The sequence below is a fragment of the Polypterus senegalus genome, chromosome 7, assembly GCF_016835505.1.
Source record: "Polypterus senegalus isolate Bchr_013 chromosome 7, ASM1683550v1, whole genome shotgun sequence".
Classification (NCBI taxonomy): domain Eukaryota; kingdom Metazoa; phylum Chordata; class Cladistia; order Polypteriformes; family Polypteridae; genus Polypterus; species Polypterus senegalus.
Window position 1 is genome coordinate 4,632,728 of NC_053160.1, and position 22,543 is coordinate 4,655,270.

General features: G+C 45.0%; 1 protein-coding gene across 1 annotated transcript in view; it reads left to right on the forward strand.

Moving 5' to 3' along the window:
* The window catches only part of abca1a (ATP-binding cassette, sub-family A (ABC1), member 1A), a 125,872-nt gene that overhangs the window by 42,606 nt on the left and 60,723 nt on the right, over window positions 1-22,543 (forward strand). Inside the window, exons 6-12 of the mRNA XM_039758160.1 lie at window positions 5,851-5,972; window positions 6,055-6,246; window positions 9,111-9,200; window positions 17,343-17,577; window positions 18,849-18,988; window positions 19,198-19,314; window positions 21,651-21,839. Of these exons, the coding sequence (XP_039614094.1) occupies window positions 5,851-5,972; window positions 6,055-6,246; window positions 9,111-9,200; window positions 17,343-17,577; window positions 18,849-18,988; window positions 19,198-19,314; window positions 21,651-21,839 (1,085 nt within the window). The remainder of the gene's footprint in view (window positions 1-5,850; window positions 5,973-6,054; window positions 6,247-9,110; window positions 9,201-17,342; window positions 17,578-18,848; window positions 18,989-19,197; window positions 19,315-21,650; window positions 21,840-22,543) is intronic.

Genomic DNA, 22,543 nt, shown 5'->3' on the forward strand with positions numbered 1-22,543 from the left:
GGCGGTCACAGATTTGTATTGTTGGAAGTTTTTATAAGCAGTGGAGGTTCAAAACATCCTTAGGATTTGGCTTGGTGTTCTGCTTGTCCCTCGATTGTCCTGGAGCTCTTCAGCTGGGAGGCCGAAATGTCACATTTTTGAAAGCAAGAAAGTTCCTATCAGAAAATGAAAATTCGGAGCCATTTCTAAAATGGGCTGACAGAGCGAGATTAGCGCTGACGTTACTGCAGGACGCTGATAAAGCGAGAAAGTCCCAGAGAGCTGCTGTTTGGGGTGGGGGGGCAGGCAGGCTGAAGAAGTCCTTCATTAGCAAGTCTTGAAACCCCCAGAACTATCAAGTGAAACGAAAAAGAAAAGAGAGGACGCAGACATGAAGACCACGCGGTTCTGCGCAGTGAAGACTCTTCTGTTCTCATTCTTCAATTCAATGTTTGAATTTCAGTGAAGTGAACTCAATGTGGGACGCTTGTTTAAGGTGACTGTCACCCGTGCCCAGTCCCATTACATTGTCACTGCTTGTCTGCCGCAGATCAGTGGCAGGAGTGCATTGCAGCAACATGCATCGATACGACACAAAGACTCAATATGGCAGCACACATTGAAAAAGGTCACACGAGAGAAGTGTCACGAGTCACCGGCGAAGGAGCAGAGGGGACCGACTGGGACCAAAGGTACCCATCAAAGTCAAGAAAAACCTGGCAGGTATAGGGAGACAAAAAGCCAGCCTTCATTGCAGACGGTTCCTCTTTGTGGTAAAAATTATTTACGATGAAAAAATCGTGAATAATAAAAAAATGAAATTCAGTTATAATAAAAAAATAAACAAACAAACACACAGGTGGGGAATACGAGATGACACACAAAATTAAAAATGCCACCCCAACTGTGTCACCGACAAAATCAGCAAAATGCTCCGAATGCAAGGGCTTGGATAAGAGTCTGGGTATCAATATGTCTGTCCGATTGCTCTGTCTCTGTATTTCTGACAGATGGCGCATCACAAACATTACCGAAGCTTTCACAAATCCCATTGCAAGTGGCATATAACAGAGACAAATGCATCCTATGGTGTACCGCAGATCTTACACTGAGACCAGTGTTGACTACTTAGATTTCAACCCCTCAGAGATGGATGACTCTGCTAGTAAAAGGATTAGTGTCTGTGTGTCTATCCAGTTTCTATGTGTCTGTCATTCCAACCAATGGCACATCTCAAGCATTTGTAATAAAATGATGCGTGGCATTTGTCTTTCCAACCAATGGCGCATCACAAACATTAACAACGCTTTCACAAATCCTACTGCAAGTGGCATACAGCAGAGACAAATGCATCGCATGGTGCAAGATCTAACACTGGGACCTGTGCAGACTACTTAGATTTTAACTCCTCATAGACAGGAGGCTCTCTTAGTAAAAGGATTAGTGTCTGTGTGTCCATTCAGTTGCGCTTTGTCTGTCATTCCAACAGATGGAACATCTCACACATTTGTAATAATGAAAGGCATTGCATTTTAGTTTAGTTCTGTGGCTTTTTGGATTCATTGGATTTTTGACCATTTTGCTCTGCTCCTGTTTTCTCCATTGGATTGTGCATTGGGCAGGAGAGTCAGTGCGTGACAGTGCCAACCTGTGGTTTGAGGTGGCATCACTCAAAGAAGAGCCCTGATGTTGTCTCCCAGTCGTGCGTACAGCAGCATTTTACTTTAAACCGCATAGAAAGTCAGAGGCAATGCCTTCCATTTAAGGGACAGCAAGTGGAATATTTTGTGTTGTCCTGCAATGAAACGGACGTTGGGGTTTGTGGCTGTGTGACTGTAGCATGTGAAGAATTGTCACATTGTGCTTACTGGGGATTTTGTGCCCTCAAATGTCTGCTTTCGCAATATTTGTGTTACATCAGTTAGCTGTGATTAATCCTCTACTGTGTTTGCACTTTTAAAGGAAAAATGTTAAAGTGCCACCTACCTATCTATTGTTAGCCACTAGGGGGAGTACCACCACCCTAACCCCTGACACTGGCTCACAATGGAGTGAGGCGGCTCCACTTATTCAGGTCCCAGGTGGTGGCTCATCAATATTACCTGGAATCACTCCCAGTTGAGCTGGACGTCCTCTACAGGGCTCTGCAGCTCCCGCTGGCGGCCCCCACTGAACCCAACAGGGCTTCACCCAACTCCAGTGGTGTCACAGCCGCCCAGGAGGGTTGCCCTCTAGTGTCCTAGTGGAGGTATTGCCTCATCAATGCCCTCTCCCCTGGTTCTTCCACTCTGCTGACGTTCTATCTATCTATCTATCTATCTATCTATCTATCTATCTATCTATCTATCTATCTATCTATCTATCTATCTATCATATAGTGCCTTTCACATCTATCTATCTATCTATCTATCTATCTATCTATCTATCTATCATATAGTGCCTATCTATCTATCTGTCTATCTATCTATCTATCTATCTATCTATCTATCTATCTATCTATCTATCTATCTATCTATCTATCTATCTATCTATCTATCTATCTATCTATCTATTATATAGTGCCTTTCCTATCTATCTATCTTTAGACTGACATTGGGGACACCTCTACTGGGGACATCTACAGGACTGTCCTAAACTTCAGGGCGTCTCATCACCAGACGTATAAAATCGAATTGCGTTCCTTCGTCGGACTGCTGGTGTTCGGAGTTTGAGTTCCTCATGTCGGCCACGCCAGGCTCTCCCCAGCTGTCCCAGAGTTTTCATTAAGCCCGCCGGCCGACTTCTTCAATGGCGTACATTGTCGTGTTTCTGAACAGGCTTGTTTTGTAATCGTGCCCTCCCTGGTTTCTTGCCAGGGTCTTCAGCATTCCTAAGCAGACCTGTTTCCAGTGAGGGAGTCAGGGGGCTTTTGTCAAGAACAGCAGGCAGTTTGAAACCCAATCTGGCTGAGTCAGGCGAGAGTGCGGTGCCCGGTAGTAACCTCACTGGCCGGCCTGCCCACATGAAGTCATCACAGCTCGATGTTCTGCCAGGAATGTTCAAAGTTTACGCTGGTTTGGGAAAGCAGGCCCTCTGATCCAGCAGTGTTTTCCAGCAGTTCCTTCCAGTTCAGTGGTGATCTTGAATTTTCCCAGATAGAATCTCCTTTAAGTTCATTTTTTGCGAGTGCGTGAATTGCCAGTAATGTTTTAGGAACTGGCAGTCATGTTTAAATTTTAAGGCTTATTTAAGAAAGTGCCTTAGGTGTGCAATTGTATAACATGGCCCAAAAAAATACAAGTGTGCATCTAAACTTCCTCTGTGATTCCCAAGTATGACGGAGCCGTAGGAAGTGGGGGGAGGGCTAGTGCCAACCTTCTAGCCGTGACGCGCCCGCATGGCAGAGGGAAGGACAAATACCCCAGAGCAGCCAAAACCCAAACAGCCTTCTCTCCAGGCGTCACTGTGAAATCAGTTAGGCTGTGATTACTAATCTGTTAATTAACACATCGGCTCACCCATGGGGCACCAGGCTGTACCCAGGGGGGGGCCGCTTGGCAGGGATTACCTGTAGGCTTTTCCAATGCAGACATCAGAGGGTTTGCAGAAATGCCCACATGGTAAAGTGAGAGAGCAAGGGAGCCTGGCACACACTCTGAATTCGGAAACCTGTGTGCCGCTTTGGTCAGCTGTGACTTTTAAAAGGTTCTGCTTTTCAGATATTTTCTTTTATATTCCTGTTGAATTTGTTTAACTCCTTTTAGGTTTAAACGTTATACAATTAGTTCAGTTCAGGGTCTCGTTATGGGGGGGTTTCTGAAGCCTTTCTCAGGAACACAGAATACAAGGTGGGAAATGGCAAAGACACCATGCCAGGCCACTGTAGGGCACCGAGTCACAGAGTCTCCATGGGGCTGAGCTGGGCTGGGCGATGTGGGCTTCAGTTGATAGATGAAGTAGATAGTTGAAGATATGCAGTGTGGTGAATTACTACCCACAATGTCCGTCTCAAAAGTGATCTCCCAGCACCGTGAGCTCCATTAGGCAGCCGCGCACAGACCATCTCTAGGATGATCTCTCATTGCCAACACCATCCTTTTATGTTTAGCAATGCCACTACACTCCACACCTGCCCACAGTGCAGATACCATCCTCGCCGCCAATTCTATTGCCGTGGACTCATTGCCACGGAGTCATGAACCCACAATGTCCGTCTCAAAAGCGATCTCCTTGCACCATGAGCTAATTAGGAGAGCCGCACAAAGATCATCTCTAAACAGAGTAAGTGGGACGCTTCTAGGTGATTTCAAGCTGATCTCTCAATGCCAGCACCCACCTTCTCTGCGTAGCAACACCACTACACTCCACCCCTGCCCACAGTGTACATCCCGTCTGCGCCGCCAATTGTATTGCTATGAACTCGCACCACGTGGCATTGCAGTTCAAAACTCTCATGGCCAGCACCCACCTTTTGTGTGAATCATTGCTGCTACACTCCACCCCTGCCCACAGTTCTCATCCCATCCTCGCCGCCAATGTTATCGATGTGGACTCGCACCACGTAGAATTTGCAACTCTCATGGCCAGCACCCAACTTTCCTGCGCAGCGTTGCCACTACACTCCACCCCTGCCCACAGTGCACATCCCATCCTCTCCACCAATTGTATTGCTATGAACTCGCACCACGTGGCATTGCAGTTCAAAACTCTCATGGCTAGCACCCACCTTTTGTGTGAATCAATGCCACTACACTTCACCCCTGCCCACAGTGCAGATACCATCCTCATCCCCAATTCTGTTGCTGTGGACTCAATGCCACGGAGCATTGCAAATTGAGTGGTCAGTCGTGAACCCACAATGTCCGTCTCAAAAGCAATCTCCCTGCACCGTGAGCTAATTACGAGAGCCGTGCGGAGATCATCTCTAAACAGAGCAAGTGGGACGCTTCTAGGTGATGCCAAGCTGATTTCTCAATGCCAGCACCCACCTTCTCTGCGTAGCAACACCACTATACTCCACCCCTGCCCACAGTGCACATCCCATCCTCTCCACCAATTGTATTGCTGTTGGTTCGCACCATGTAGCATTGCAGTTCAAAACTCTCATGGCCAGCACCCACCTTTTGTGTGAATCAATGCCGCTACACTCCGCCCCTGCCCACAGTTCTCATCCCATCCTCGCCGCCAATTTTATCGATGTGTACTCGCACCACGTAGCATTTGCAACTCTCATGGCCAGCACCCAACTTTCCTGTGCAGCGTTGCCACTACACTCCATTTATGGCTTTATGGTGAGCTGGGAAGGGTGGATTTTCACTTTAGATGTATGGATTGCAGTTTATGACTGCCTGGTAGGAGATTTAGCATCAACAGCATCGGTAGGGTGTGAGGTGCACACAATCATAGTGCAAACCGGTACCGGACGTATTATAGTCACAGTCTGTGTACAATTTACGTGTACGTCGTTGTGTTAAACGCCTAACGGCACGCAGTGTTTATTATAAGAGTTGCGAGCAGAGGAAGCAGTTGAACCTCTGATAGCCGTGGAGCTCCACATAGCACCTTTGAGTACACTACTGGGGTGAGCCGATGACTAACGCTGCTCCAGGACCACAAACCGTGCCTTTGGGAAGAGAACCGGCGTCATTTGTCACAATAGCCGTTCATTATGTCATCGTCTTCTTCTCCGCAGTTTCCTCAAGTGAGTCCATGGTTAGCTTTCCGAAGCACGAGTGACTTTTATTAGCTGTTTGAGGCAGCGTAATTGACTCAGATTTCCTTCTTCAGATACTTGACATGGGTGGTCCTCACCAGGCTTTGCCACACCTCGTCCTTTGTGATGCCTCCCCTCTTCTACTTCATCTTGTAATCGTTTTCTTCTGATATTTTCAGGTTTCAAACTGAAAGACTTCCTCTCAGAAAATGAAACCCTCTCCACGTTTCTTCAGCATAACGCATCCTTTCCAGAAGAGGCGGTGGCAGAGATTCTCAATGCAGATGTCAATCTGGCAAATGTAAGTAACTGGCCTGCAGCACGATGCCAAGCATAACCCTCCCGCCACCCCAGAGCTCCATGACACTTTTTTTTTTTTTTAGGTGTTCACAAGAGGTTTTGGGGTTCACCTGAAGGACCTCTGCAACTCTTCCAAACTTGAAGATTTCGTCACTATTGCCGACCAGCAGGTGGCCCGTCGATCTCAGGATGTCATCTGCTCCTCGTCCAACAGCTGGCTGAGTGCGGCCGAGGAGCTCTTTCTTTCGAATTTGGACTTCGTGAGACCCATTCAGGTGAGCTGAAAAAAAAAAAAAAAAATCATGCAAAGGTGGGCAGGATTGTCACAAATCTAGAAAACGGTTGTTATTGTGAGGGACTTTTCTGGAATTTGCTGATGTCACAAAGCTTTGCAAAAGTCCTATTTGGTCGCATTACAAACTGGAAACAAAACGGATTTTTGGTGGGGTTAGCACCACTCCGTTTACCCCGCAGACCTACCACTATTTGTTATTGTGACCAAAAAACAGAAATCCTGAGTGTGCGTAAGTATTCACCCCCCACCGAGAGTCCGTACTTTGTAGAGCCCTCTTTGGCTGCAAGTCTCCATTAGCTTAGCACGCCTCACCACTGGGATCTCCGCACCATCCGTCAAGGCCAAACTTCCCCAACTCCTTCAAGTTCGGTGGGTGGCGTTGGTGTTCAGCCATCTTCAAGTCACGCCAAGTCCATTGTATTGAGGTTTGTAGTGTTTTCCAGTGTTGCTTTAGTGGGATGTTTCAGGTCATTCATTGTGCTGCTGGAAGGTGAACCTTCATCCCGGTCTCAGATCTCTTACAGGTTTCCCTCAAGCATTGCATTGTATTTAGTGCCATTCATCTGTCCTTCAGTCCCAACCAGTTTTCCTGTCCCTGTCCCCACAGCGTGACGCTGCCACTGGCATGTGGAAATGGTGTTCTCAAGATGATGGGAAGCGTTGGGTTTGTGCCACTCACTGCGTTTCCCATCATGGCCCAAAAAGTTCATTTCTAGTCTCATCTGACCAGAGTACCTACTTCTGTGTGTTTGGGGGGAGTCCGCCACATGCTGTTGGACAAACTCCAGACGTGTTTTCTTATTTTTTTTTTATTTTTTTTTTATCTTGATGGCCACTCTTCTATAAATTCCCGCTCTGTGGAATGAACGGCTCAAAGTGGTCCCATGGACAGACACTCCGGTCTACGCTGTGAATCTCTGCGGCTCCTTCAGTGTTCTCCTCGGTGTCTTTGTTCCATCTCTGATGAATGGTCTCTGTGCGTTTTGGTGGGCGGCCTTCTCTTGTCAGCTTGGCAGTGGTGCCGTATGCCTTCCATTTTGTTATCATGGAGTTAATTCTGCTCCGTGGGATATATTTTTTGATTCCCCTATCCCTAATCTCTACATCACCACACCTTCATGTTGTTTGCTTAGTGGTGGTGCAGAGTCGGGGGGCCCTTTCAGAACAGGACATCAAGTGACACAAATCAGGCAATTGTGGGACTTCTAAAGTGAACTTGTTGGACGAGATCTTATTGAGGGGCTTCATGGCAAAGGGAATGAATACATGTGCACCCCCAACTGTTCATTTTTGACTTGTCTATATATATATATATATATATATATATGTGTGTGTATGTCGTGACAGTAGGGGGCGCTGTCACTCCTCCAAACCCACACCCAGAATGTCCAAGACTCCAAGTAAAAGCACCACGAAATCATTTTTTCATTATTTTCTTCAATAAAGTGCCCCAAAGCACCTCCACCACCATGAACAATAAATCAATCCAATAACAATACAATAACAATGAATCCATCCTCCTCTCCACCCAGCAGCTCCGTCACACTTCCTCCCAACTCCAGCTCAGCTCGCTGGGTTTCCCACAGTCCTTTAAATATTCCGTGAAGTGCTCCTGTCCTTCAGTCCACGTGATTCACTAGCACTTCCAGGTCGGTTGAAGATTCATATTTTTCTTCAGCCCGGAAGTACTTCTGTTCTTCCGTCCCCGTGACTTGGGAGTACTTCCAAACTATAGGGAAAATAGAAATCCCGGTGTCTCCCTGCAGCATCCTCCGATGACACCCAGCTGGGTTGTGAAGTTGCACTCCATCTTCCATGATGCCCTGCGGGAATCTGGGGCACCTCCATGCTGCAGGGAGGACTCCATCTAGCGGCCTGGATATACTGGCCGGGATAAGCTGCCGGCCATCTCTCACAATGTGTGTGTGTGTGTATATATAGTGGCCTACAGGAACCTGACAGAGACAGACACAGGTCACAAGTTCAGCAACATAATTTTTTTGTTTTTTTCTTGTGGGAAACGCTTCCTGTTCGTTTCCCACCTGCACAGCACAGTTAGCAGCACAAAGCAGCACAACAGTAAAGCACCAAGCCCTTCTCTCTCTCCCTCTCTGTATCTCCTTCTCTCTGCTTCCACTTCCACTCCCTCCTCTAGAAAACTTTGTCTTCTCCCTCCCGACTCTGGCTCCCAGAGTAGTGGCAGCGGGCACCTTTTAGCCTGAACCCGGGAGTTCTTCCAGTGGCCCGTTGGCGCAGTTCGGAAGCACTTCTGCGTGAGGCAGAAACCCAACCAAGTTTGGCTCCCCAGTCCCTTTAGAACCCCCCCTGGCAGCACCCACGGAACAGGGCTGTGCTGAACTCCAACTCCCAGCATGCCCTGTGGGAATCCAAGGCACTGTTGCAACCTGGGGTGTGCCGCCATCTAGCATTCAGATGGAGGTAGTGCCCTGTGCATTTTCTCACCCCTAGTGAATCCTTTAAGAAGTGCTGTCCACCACTATATATATATATATATATATATATATATTTATCTGTCTGCGGTGGGTTGGCACCCTGCCCGGGATTGGTTCCTGCCTTGTGCCCTGTGTTGGCTGGGATTGGCACCAGCAGACCCCCGTGACCCTGTGTTTGGATTCACCGGGTTGGATAATGGATGGATATATATCTGTGTGTGTATATACTGTATATAATATATACATACTGTATATATATATGTATAAATATGGCACATTGCTTTGTGTTGCATTCTTAGCCCTCGCTTCTAAAAGCCTTTATATGAAATTACGTATGATTTCTACATTTTTTTAGACATTCTAACTTTTTTTTTTGTTATTTCTCTTACAGGCAAAAGTCTCCCCAGGGTCTCACTTAACCCAGGAAGTATCTGAGGCAACAAACGGCCTCCTAAAAAGTCTGGCATCTCTTGCTATTGAGGTAAGCAAAGGACGGTTGGTTACAAAATGTCAAGGCAGGCTGGAATCGTCGTGTTCCTTACTGATGTGGCACAAACCTTTGCGTTACGCTCACTCATTGAATTTTTTTTCGGCAAGAAAAATTTTCGTTGCATGTGGCACAAACATTTTAAGTACCAAAAACGTTAAGATCAATAAATTAGGAGAGGTCTGTCGAGTGTCCACTGCTGTAATCATGCACATTTAGCGCACATCCTTCGTGTGACATGTTTTGAGAATGTCCCAGCCCGACGTCACAATCGGGAGAGTAAACGACAGCGTGTTTCTTTTTACACTTTTCTTATATTTTTTTGTCTGTTGCCTGCACATGGGAGGCTAGAATGTCACAGCCTGATCCACACAATTGACCCGCCCCTTGTGTTATTGTAGCCCACCACAGTGCAAGGCTTAGTGACTTCCACATTTCACCCAACACGAACAATGTCAACGGTGCTTAGGAGGGCTAATGTCTTCCTTGTCCTTGCAGTCAATCACAATTAATTTGCCTTTTTGTCATCCTGCTAGTGTTGTATCACCGTGGAGCATCACACAGCCACACGTATCTCAGCTGTTCGGTCATGTAGATAGATAGATAGATAGATAGATGTGAAAGGCGCTATATGATAGATAGATAGATGTGAAAGGCACTATATGATAGATAGATAGATAGATAGATGTGAAAGGTGCTATATGATAGATAGATAGATAGATAGATGTGAAAGATAGATAGATAGATAGATGTGAAAGGCACTATATGATAGATAGATAAATAGATAGATAGATAGATAGAGGCTATATGATAGATAGATAGATAGATAGATGTGAAAGGCTATATGATAGATAGATAGATAGATAGATAGATAGATGTGAAAGGCGCTATATGATAGATAGATAGATAGATAGATGTGAAAGGTGCTATATGATAGATAGATAGATAGATAGATAGATGTGAAAGGCGCTATATGATAGATAGATGTGAAAGGCGCTATATGATAGATAGATAGATAGATAGAGCTGTATCGTGCATTGGTTTCACTTTCCAATGCCCATTTCACATCGCCATCTGTAACGCTCAATTTTAGCAACGTTTCGGTTTCCATTTGTTCTAAAACTGTCTTCACGGCTCTTCCATTGCCAGTGTGGTTTTGGCTGGAGGCTCCGCCCCTCTCATAAATATTGATGAGGTACCTCAGAGTGCCAAAATGCATAGAAGTATTCCTGATTTTTTTTTTTTTTTTTGCACTAAATGGTAGCAGAATGCCATCCCGGATACATTATTTGGGCTTAGAAATGTCAAGGAGATCATTACTAGTCACCCTGAGTCTGATTTGTGATTAACTGTAATTGTATAGAATTTCAAGTTCAAATCACGCTTGGGGTTAACACCAAGGAGGGTTAATCTAGTTAAGGTTTGGGGGGCTTTCAGAGTCTGTCCCATCAGCATAAGCCTGGAGTAAAAACTGAACAAAGCAACAGTCTTATCTCATTACAGGTGCCGGCCATAAAATTAGAATATCATGACAAAGTTGATTTATTTCAGTAATTCCATTCAAAAAGTGAAACTTGTATATTAGATTCATTCATTACACACAGACTGATGTATTTCAAATGTTTATTTCTTTTCATTTTGATGATTATAACTGACAACAAATGAAAGTCCCAAATTCAGTATCTCGGAAAATTAGAATATTGTGAAAAGGTTCAATATTGAAGACACCTGGTGCCACACTCTAATCAGCTAATTAACTCAAAACACCTGCAAAGCCTTTAAATGGTCTCTCAGTCTAGTTCTGTAGGCTACACAATCATGGGGAAGACTGCTGACTTGACAGTTGTCCAAAAGACGACCATTGACACCTTGCACAAGGAGGGCAAGACACAAAAGGTCATTGCTAAAGAGGCTGGCTGTTCACAGAGCTCTGTGTCCAAGCACATTAATAGAGAGGCGAAGGGAAGGACAAGATGTGGTAGAAAAAGTGGACAAGCAATAGGGATAACCGCACCCTGGAGAGGATTGTGAAACAAAACTGTGGGGAGATTCACAAAGAGTGGACTGCAGCTGGAGTCAGTGCTTCAAGAACCACCAGCACAGACGTATGCAAGACATGGGTTTCAGCTGTCACATTCCTTGTGTCAAGCCACTCTTGAACAAGAGACAGCGTCAGAAGTGTCTCGACTGGACTGCTGCTGTGTGGTCCAAAGTTATGTTCTCTGATGAAAGTAAATTTTGCATTTCCTTTGGAAATCAAGGTCCCAGAGTCTGGAGGAAGAGAGGAGAGGCACAGAATCCACGTTGCTTGAGGTCCAGTGTAAAGTTTCCACAGTCAGTGATGGTTTGGGGTGCCATGTCATCTGCTGGTGTTGGTCCATTGTGTTTTCTGAGGTCCAAGGTCAACACAGCCGTCTACCAGGAAGTTTTAGAGCACTTCATGCTTCCTGCTGCTGACAACTTTATGGAGATGCAGATTTCATTTTCCAACAGGACCTGGCACCTGCACACAGTGCCAAAGCTACCAGTACCTGGTTTAAGGACCATGGTATCCCTGTTCTTGATTGGCCAGCAAACTCACCTGACCTTAACCCCATAGAAAATCTATTGTGAAGAGGAAGATGAAATACACCAGACCCAACAATTCAGAAGAGCTGAAGGCCACTATCAGAGCAACATGGGCTCTCATAACACCTGAGCAGTGCCACAGACTGATCGACTCCATGCCACGCATTGCTGCAGTAATCCAGGCCAACTAAATATTGAGTGCTGTACATGCTCATACTTTTCATGTTCATACCTTTCAGTTGGCCAACATTTCTAAAAATCCTTTTTTGCATTGGTCTTAATTGATATTCTAATTTTCCGAGATACTGAATTTGGGACTTTCATTAGTTGTCAGTTATAATCATCAAAATTAAAAGAAATAAACATTTGAAATACATCAGTCTGTGTGTAATGAATGAATCTAATATACAATAAATCAACTGAAATAAATCAACTTTGTGATATTCTAATTTTATGACCAGCATATATTATATTATATTATATTATATTATATTATATTATATTATATTATATTATATTATATTATATTATATTATATTATATTATATTATATTATATTATATTATCTGTCCCCTGTGGCTCTGCCCGTGTAGCAGTGAAACAGGACATCCTTTAAAAATCAGTAGGTAGCAGAGGTAGACTGACTCGTGAGCCTGGCACGTGAATGAGGAGGTCCCTACCCAGCTCCCCACTCCTGACGTCACGCTTCCCCCTCTCCTCGGCCCGCAGCCTCTGTCTTGAATTAGCGTGAATATCTCGCTCCTGCAAGTTGCAAAACCAACCGGAATGTTCACGCAAATTATACAAATAAAACAGATTCAAATCTGTTAAGTTGTTCTCTCATTCGCTAACTAAGCAGATGTATGGTACGCTCCGAGGCTGGCACGTGAGTGAGGAGGACCCTGTCCCCCTTCCCTCGCACCTCGGCCCGCTGCGTCTCTCTCAGATTCGCACAAATAAATGGGTACCACAAGCGAACCGTGATTCTTAGCGTGCTGAGAGAAGTCGCAAATGTCCAAGCAAATTCTAGAACAAAAGCCAGATCTAAATCCGTTAAGTCGTTCTCTCGTGAAAAGCAGACAGATGTACCGACAGACAGATGGATGTTGGATTTTATATATATAGAGATTATATTATGTTATCCAGTTGTGAATTCCGCACAAGGGAGTTGTTCTGTTAGGACATACAGTCCATCCTAGGGCGTACATTGCGTTGTGGTAAAGGTCGGTGGTCAGCGATTGAAAAGGCCCTCAAAAGCACCTCCTTAAGAGAGCTGTTATCCTCAGGCAAGCAGGCGATGGCTGTCAGCACTGTGAGCGGAGGGCTTCGAGGTGATGTCATCTGAGCTCTCTCTCTCTTTCTCACTTTCCTGCACAACTCCACCACTACACTCCAGCCGTCCACAACACAAATCCTACCGACTACGACAAATGTTTTGTTGTGGCACAATACAAAGATACTTTGCAGGCAGCACGTTTTGCACTGTGGTAAGTGCTGGTGGTCAGCTGTGAACCTGCGACATCGGGACTGAAAGGGTCCTCAGAAACACTTCCTGTAAAGTGAAGCCATAAAGAGATCTCGTATGCTGGTGGCCTGCAGAAACTGCCTATAAGCAGTGATGTCAGCTGAGTTCTCTTTCTCTCTCTCAGTCAATCAGCCTCCACCTTTAGCACAGCACCACCACTACACTCCACCCATCCACAGCGCAAATCCTGCCGACTACGACAAATGTTTTGTCACGGAATCACACAAAGATTCATTGCAGGCAGCACATTTTGCACTGTGGTAAGTGCTGGTGGTCTGCTGTGAACCTGTGACTTTGGGATTATAAGGGACCTCCGTAACAGTTCCTTTATAATGAGAGCAAGAAGAGACCTCTTATGCTGGGGTGCGTAGGGCTTTCGAGTGACATCAGCTGAGCTCTCTCTCCCTCTTTCTTGCGGGTTCACTCACTGAACCTCCACCTTCTACACAACACCACCACTCGAGCAGGAGCCAAAACTTAATGGCCAGTGTGCAACATTCGGAAACCTGCTTAATCCAATTCAAGGCTCTGGGAAGCCACAACCTGTCCCAGCAGCATTCCAACATGTGGCGCTTGTCCATTTCAGGACCTGCACATCTGTCCTGAGGTGTTTGTCTATTTTTAGGAGCCACATATCCAGCATGAGGTGTTTGTGCATTGTGGGGAAACACACACACACACTCCTACAAGTTAATTTAGAAACACTAATTAACCTAACACACGTACATTTTTGGAAATGTGGGATGAAAACTGAAGCACCATTCCAACGTGGAGAGAAAATGCACACAACCCGGGATGGTGGATCTGTGAGACGCTGCACTAAAGGCGCTATATGATAAAACGATATGCAGATTACCTCCTTTTTACATAACAGCCATTTAGCTATTTGATTTCCGAGTGCTAAGGTGTGACACCATTGCACGATTGCCTGCGGCGCTTAGCTGGGTTTTAAAATTTGAGGATTTTTCCAGATCTGTGTCTGTGTATGTGTGTGTTTTATCTCAAGCCTCAAGGGGACGTGAGTGGCACCCCTGGCACTGAATCGACACTCCGTGTTCGTATCCGTCGGCGCTCACATACCCAGCAGCGCCCCAGTGGTTAGTGAAGAGGAAGCCGAGGGCGCTTAGCAGATAAAACTGCAAGTAGCTTGGCTGCTATTGGTACAAAATAGGTCGGGTTTACGAGGCTTTAAACATTTCTTACTCTTCAAAGAACCACAAACTGGACAGCTAAAGTCATTTTTTTATGCCGTGGTCAAGCCGGCCGGTCAAAGCAGCGCTGCGAGGCGAGACCTCTTGTGTGTGTGTGTGTGTGTGTGTGTGTTCAAAACCCCTTCTTTATTTTCCGCTCTAAACATGAAATCTGGCAGAGGCGGCCGGGCGGTGAACTCTAATAACCTTTTCCCTCAGCGACGATGCCAGGCCACTCGAGGTTAATCCCAGCAAGTTGGAGTTGTTTTGTAGCAGGCAGGAAACAAATGTATTAAAAAAAAAAAAATAACAAAACCGTGTTGCGATTCCGTCGCTAGCTGGGCGTCATTGGCACATGTTAAAATAAAAAAAGCAGGCCTCCAGAAGAAGCCCAGCATGGTGTCGCGTTACAGCGGCTTCACATACGTTGTGTTGCTCTGGCGGCTTTGTCTAGTGGCGGAGGCATAATTGAGGTCATGTGACGACAGAAACTTGCTGATGTGGCTGCTTCAGTTAGCCCCTACCCACGTGAGCAGAATAGCTAGCAGTCTCGGACGCAAGATCTTTCCAAGAAGAATGAACGACGTCCCTTGTTGCTGATAGCTCGCGCTTTGGCAGAGATTGCTTTTGTGCCCACACAGAAAGGCTGGCATAGTCGCTCTGTGGAGTCCCAACCTCTGCTCTGCATTTGCTGGGAGATTTGTGTGGCTTTGCTTTATGAGCCTCCTGGAAACAATAAACTGAGATCCTTTGACAGTGGAAAGGAAATTCTCTTCACGTTCTAACACCCGATTATGCAATTCCGGGTCATCGGAAAGATTTTGACAAGAACAGGCCATTCGGCCCCTGCCAGCCTGCCAGTCCCATCCACTTAAACTCCCCAAACTAATTGTCAGTGAGTGGGTTTTACGGGCACACACGTGACCCCAAGTTCAGGTGAATAAGAGCTGGACTGTCACATATGTGTGCCTCTGGGGCTTAAGTAAGGAAAGCGATACCACCTCAAACCAAAAGGAGGCGCTATTGCTACCTCTCACCAGCTATGGAAGAACCCAGTAGGTCACAGGTTTGGGTAGTCAGTCAGTCATTATCCAACCCGCAATATCCTAACACAGGGTCACAGGAGCCAATCCCAACCAACACAGGGTGCAAGGCAGGAAACAAACCCTGGGCAGGGCGCCAGCTCACCACTGGGCACACACAAGGGACAATTTAGGATTGCCAATGTACCTCACCTGGATGTCTTTGGACTGTGGGAGACATGGGGAGAAAATGAAAACTCCACGCAGGGAAGGACCCGGGAAGCGAACCCAGGCCTCCTTAATGCGAGGCAGCAGCACTACCCACTGTGCCACCGTGCTGCCCATGGTTTGGGCAAATTGAGAAAATGATGTTGCCCCTATAAATAACGATCTCTAGATTTCATTTTTCCTGAGCTTCTCATACACAGTATTGTTTTTTTTTCAACGAATCAACACCACCTACCATTTAAATCATGCGGTTGTCACACCATTTAAATCACGTGATCGTAATCCGATGTTTCCATTGGTTGGCGGTCTTTGCTCTTTGGTCAGTGGAGTTGCTAGGTTTTATGTAAAGTACTTGTGTCCGTACCAACTTCATCCATCGTACTGTGACCGGAATGAAGACGTATTTGGTCATCAGCTCTACGTTATAACATCAGGAAAGACCGAGTAACTCCAAAAACTAAAAAGAACTAATTTTTAAGAAAAAATGGCACTTGCTAGGATTTGCCATTACACGTGAGAACTCTTCTCTCTTGGCCATCAGCAGCACTGAGAACAGCAACTGACACCGCCCACAAAGCCCTGCGATGGCCCCGCCTCCTTCTAGTCTGGGGGGGAGTGCCCAAAAGTGTCACATGTCAGTCTGACCATAGACACGAAGTGGGAGGAGCTCCCAAACTGTGATACAGTTTTATTGTTATTGGAGAAGTGGGAGGAGCTCTCAAACTGTGATACAAGTTATTGGAGAAGGAGGAGCTCCCAAACTGTGATACAGTTTTATTGTTATTGGAGAAGTGGGAGGAGCTCCCAAACTGTGATACAGTTTTATTGTTATTGGAGAAGTGGGAGGAGCTCCCAAACTGTGATACAGTTTTATTGTTATTGGATTAGCCGACTTTTCTTCCATTGGCCAGCAACAATACTTTTGTATCCCTAACATTAAACAGGGTTTCCAGTGTTTCTTGTGGGCTCTGCGACTATTCCTGCCCTATGATAACCGTGTTTACAGTACATGGGCAAGTAACCTTTTTTCTGTCTTGAAACACTCTGGCGTCATTAAACTGTGCAAAAAAAAAGAATTAAATGTTGTCATCGGCCCCCGTGAATCCGAAAATCAACATGACGCCTCTGATGGTCTTCTTGTGCTTTATTAATATGTTTAGTCAAACTGACACTTTCTTTATAGGTTCACACTGCCGCAAAAATGGCTGCCGTCGCATCATCCAGGCAGTTGCTGCACATTACTGGTGGTTGAAGTGGCTCCCCACATAGAATTTAAAGCTCTTTAAGTAGTGGGAAAAAACAATTAAAATATTATTATTATTCTGTTACTGGACTGCATATACCGTATCATATGAGGGCCAAAAGCCATCCAGGCACCCATCAAACCCTGGACAAAGTGAGAGATCATGGCAGGCCAGTTTAGAGTCACACATCACTTTGTGATGCTGCCTGACAACCAGTTCAGACAGGGAGGACCAGGCGGCCTCTGCTGCACGTAGACAATGGTGGGGGGCAGTGTTTAGGATACAAACCAACTTGTCAGCACAGACCCCTTCAGTGACACGTACTGATCACTAATGGCTTCTTATTTGCTTTTGTTTAGCTGACCAGCATGAAGAGCTGGAGTGATATGAGGAAAGAAATCCTCTACCTGAGAGAAAACAGCACAGGCTCACCGAGCAGCATGTACCAGGCCATCTCCAGGATAGCGTGTGGGCACCCCGAGGGGGGGGGCTTGAAAATCAAGTCACTCAACTGGTATGAGGACAACAACTACAAAGCTCTGTTTGGATTCAACAGCACAGAAGAGGACACCGTGTTCTATGACAATTCAACCAGTGAGTGGGCAACCATTTTATACACATCCTCATCAGACGGCCCGCTTCACTTGTAATGGAGGTGATCCTATTTGGGATATGCAGGCCGGAGACAATGGGCTGATCATACTGTACAATTCAAGCAGCATGACGCAGTATTCCCATGAATGGAATTTTCATGTGTTTACTGTTACTGTTATAAGACGAACACAAATGAAAATACTACAAATTAAATTCAGTATGCAAATAAATAAGTTGGGAGAAATGTTATATTAATATTATATAGTGCCTTTCATATCTATCTATCTATCTATCTATCTATCTATCTATCTATCTATCTATCTATCTATCTATCTATCTAAATATTATATAGTGCTTTTCACTTATACCTATCTATCTATAATAGTGCCTTTCATACATATCTGTCTATTTATTTATTATATAGTACCTTTCATAGTATCCATCTGTGTGTCTGTCTATCTATGTATTTATTATATACTGGCTATTATATCTTTCTACCTATTAATTATATAGTTCCTGTCATATCTGCCTATGTATCTATCTATCATATAGTGTCTATCTATCATATAGTGCCTTTCACATCTATCTATCTATCTATCTATCTATCTATCTATCTATCTATCTATCTATCTATCTATCTATCTATCATATAGTGCCTTCTCATCTATCTATCTATCTATCTATCTATCTATCTATCTATCTATCTATCTATCTATCTATCTATCTATCTATCATATAGTGCCTTTCACATCTATCTATCTATCTATCTATCTATCTATCTATTATATAGTGCCTTTCATATCTATCTATCTATCTATCTATCTATCTATCAGGCGTGTTTTTTTATTCTGATATGCTCCATGCTGACTGGCTTCCAAAACAGGCCATCCTCATGAACTTTGAAACAGTGCCGAGAAGTCACAAATTGTATAATCCTTCATCCTAAAGGTGACGAGATCTGCCAGCTGCAGTTCAGTGTCACATGCCCTCTGACTTAAAGCCATGTAGTGTGACGCTGGGTTTTGTTCTTTTTAGTGTTTTTGTTCTTTATTTTTATTCCAGAACAATCCCCCATACCCCCCTTGCCCTGACCCCCATGAGGACTGAGTGTGTTTAGGAGTTTTCTGTTATGTAATTTCTCATTTTAAAGGTGGATCTGAAATTGGCTTCCTTTGCATTCCCTTCTGCTCTTAATCATCGTCAGGAACAGTGAAACTTGATCTTGAAACTCGGACTTCCTCATTTTTTCTGTCCGTCTTTCTGTTTTTTAGCTCCCTACTGTAATGAGATGATGAGAAATTTAGAATCAAATCCCATCTCTCGAATGATCTGGAGGGCCTTGAAGCCGCTGCTCATCGGCAAAATTCTGTACACGCCAGATAACCCAGCGACTCAAAAGATAATTAAGGAGGTAAGTGGCAACTCCTTTTTTTATTTGTGATTATTTTAGACCCAAGCAGCCGTGCAGCATCTTGTGGTGGGCTATAATTGCATAGGCTTGCGCTGCCTTTAATTAAAAAAAACAAATATAAGTAAAGTATGCTCTATTTGGGCAAATTACAGCTTCTAAAAGTTGCACAGCTTTAACAGAATGAATTTTATTTTTATTGTCCCTTTTAGGTTAACAAGACATTTCAAGAGCTGGGTGTATTTCGAGACCTTGGTGGCATGTGGCTGGAGGTCAAACCCAAGATCTGGCGCTTCATGGAGAGCAGCCAAGAGATGGATATTGTCCGGGTAGGCCAAAATATTGGAAAAATCATTCGGTGTCACTTTACATTGCCAAAGGGTCTTATTGTGGGTGGGCACCCCGTCATAAACGAGGCCAAAAGGAAACGCAAAGCTTTTCTAAGTAGCGAGTGTTTGATCCTGCAGCCATTGACACCCAACTTGGCTGGCAGCGAGAAATTTGGGGAAATTCTTAGAGCAATCTGTGACCATTTCAATTTCAGCCTGTCAGGCTCCCCACTCCTGAGGTCCTGCCTCCTCCGCCCAAAGCCTCGGCCCGCTGCCTCTGTCTTGGATTCACACGAATCAATCGGTGCCGCAAGCGAACTCTGATACTTAGCGTAAAGTAGCAAAATCAACTGGAATATTCAAGCAAATTCTAGAAAATAATCCGTGAAGTAGTTCTCTCGTGAAAAGTGGACAGACAGACAGACGTTGGATTTTATATATATATATAACATATATAGAGAGATAGTGTGTGTTTGAGTGTGTGTATATATATATATATATATTATCCAACCTGCTATATACTAACTACAGGGTAACAGGGGTCTGCTGGAGCCAATCGCAGCCAACACAGGGCACAGGAAACAAACCCCGGGCAGGGCGCCAGCCCACCGCAGGGCACACACACACACCCTATGGACAATTTAGGATCGCCAATGCACCCAACCTACATGTCTTTGGACTGTGGGGGGAAACCAACGCAGACACGGGGAGATCATGCAAACTGCACGCAGGCAGGACCCGGGAAGAGAACCCAGGCAGCAGCGCTACCCACTGCGCCACCGTGCCACCCACAAGAAATTGTATATGGCAAAAAAAAATGGTAAATTATTAATTAACAATCAAATTGTGAATGCATATGTCTCAGTTATGTGCCATTTGGTAAGTGATATGTAAAAGCAGTGCAAATGTTTGGGATGTGTCATCTGTTGAAAGAGAATATACAATGCCTACTGTTTGTCTCTGTTTTATGCCATGTTTTATAGCTGTCTCCTGCGGCTCTGCCCGCATAGATAGATAGATAGATAGATAGAAATGAAAGGCACTATATAATAGATAGATAGATAGATAGATAGATAGATACTTTATTTATCCCAAGAGAAAATTCACATACTCCAGTAGCAGCATACTGATTAACATCAATATTAAATTAAAGAGTGATAACAATGCAGGTATAACAGACAATAACTTTGTATAATGTTAACGTTTACCCCCCGGGTGGAACTGAAGAGTCTCATAGTGTGGGGTCTCCTCAGTCTGTCAGTGGAGCAGGATGGTGACAGCAGTCTGTCACTGAAGCTGCTCCTCTGTCTGGAGATGATCCTGTTCAGTGGATGCCGTGGATTCTCCATGATTGTCAGGAATCTGCTCAGTGAAAGTAGTGAAAGAGGAAAAACTTTAAAAATCAATAAAAAAAACGGAATTGCTAGCTAAGCAGAGGAAAGGTACACTCCAAAACGCAGAGGAAGACCGACTTGAATGGAGGCTTTGGCATCAGTGAGGAGGCCCCGCCCAGCTCCCCACTCGTGACATCACTCTTCCCCCTCCCCTCAGCCCACAGCCTCTGTCTCGGATTAGCGTGAATATGTCACTCCTGCAAGCAAACTCTGATCCTTAGCGCAATGAGAGTATTCCCAACATCAACTGGAATGTTCAAGCAAATTCTAGAAAAAAAACCTGACCTAAATCCGTTAAGTAGTTCTCTCGTCTGCTAGCTAGGCAGATGTAAGACACGCCCCTTGGCCCCGCCCCCTCCCCTCGGACCACAGGCTCTCTCTCGGATTGGATGGAGATGAGACGTAACTTTTTCAGAGAGATACTTTCACGTCCCGCCAGACAAGACTTTGTGCCCAGAGATTTAACCGGGCCCAGGGCCGGAAATAAAAGACAAAGAGTAGATGACAAAGTAGAACGTCGTAAAGAATTCAAAAACGCTGGTGCGATACACATGCAGAGCAGGTTAGAGATAATGGAAGTACGAAAATTCAAAAGTCTCCAAAAAAGGATAGCAAAGATCGCATTAGCGCAGACAAACGGAAATTATTACTCGGTGAAATAACGGAACAGCAAAAGAGATTGAATGTATTGTTCGGATTTAAACTTTAAGTCGGAGACTTGTAGATACTCTAATTCGTGTTGCCATCAGGGAATAGTAGTGTTCACAATGAAGAGGCGTATCTGCGAGTATTAAAGGATTTGTTGTTTTGGTGAAAGTGAAATCCACGTAGGCGAGCGACAGAGACGTGAAGTTGAATATTTATGTATTTATATATGTATATATATATGTATATAGGTGTATGTAATGTATATATTCTTTCTCTCTGTTTTGTCAAATGTAGACCCTTTTGCAAAACAATGCAAGTGCCACCTTCTTCAATGAGAAGTTGAATGGGACCGGCTGGACTGTGAAGGACATTGCGGACTTCTTATCAAAGAACCCTGAGGAGGCGGCACCTGGGAGCCTATCATGGCAGAAGGTCTTCAATGAGACAGACCACGCTGTTTTGACCGTATCCCGTTTTATGGAGGTATGCGTTTCTCTCGACAATGCAGCTTTGCTTTTTGAATTCACGTACGCTTCCTAATCTTTTGGTCTTGATCAGTACATTAGGAGGGCATTGAGAACGTCTCCCACATTGCAGCCTTGTGTAAGTCATGTTGTAGTGCCAACTGGTGACGTTAGCCAGAGTGTGGGCAGGACCTGATTTTGCTCTCCAGTAGCTCAGGGCCTTATTTGATACTGCGCCATCATTTGTGGAATGTGTGCCACACCAGACCCTGAAGTGGCCTGCTGCCCTGTCCTACCTTGAGCTCAGTGCTGCCATAGCCTCGCCAGCATGCCAGCCTCAGTCTCCTACCTGTGGGGTTGGTAATCCGTGGGGAGCCTGGATGCTTGGCTCTGTCATGGAAGTAGAGAAACTCGGCTCTAACAGTCCACTCCAATTTTTAGGAGATATTATGTTGGCTAAACAGAGGGATGGAGCTGAGGAAAGATGGGCAGCAGGTTAGGGAGATAAAGGATGAAGATGGAAACAAGCGAGGAGAGTGTGTGGAGCAGATGGAAAGAGGACTGTGAGACGCCGATGAATGAAGAGAACGAGAGAGAGGAGAGGTTGGATGATGTGGAGATAGTAAATCAGGAAGTGCAACGGATTAGCAAGGAGGAAGTAAGGACAGCGAAGAAGAGAATGAAAAATGGAAAGGCCGTTGGTCCAGATGACATACCCATGGA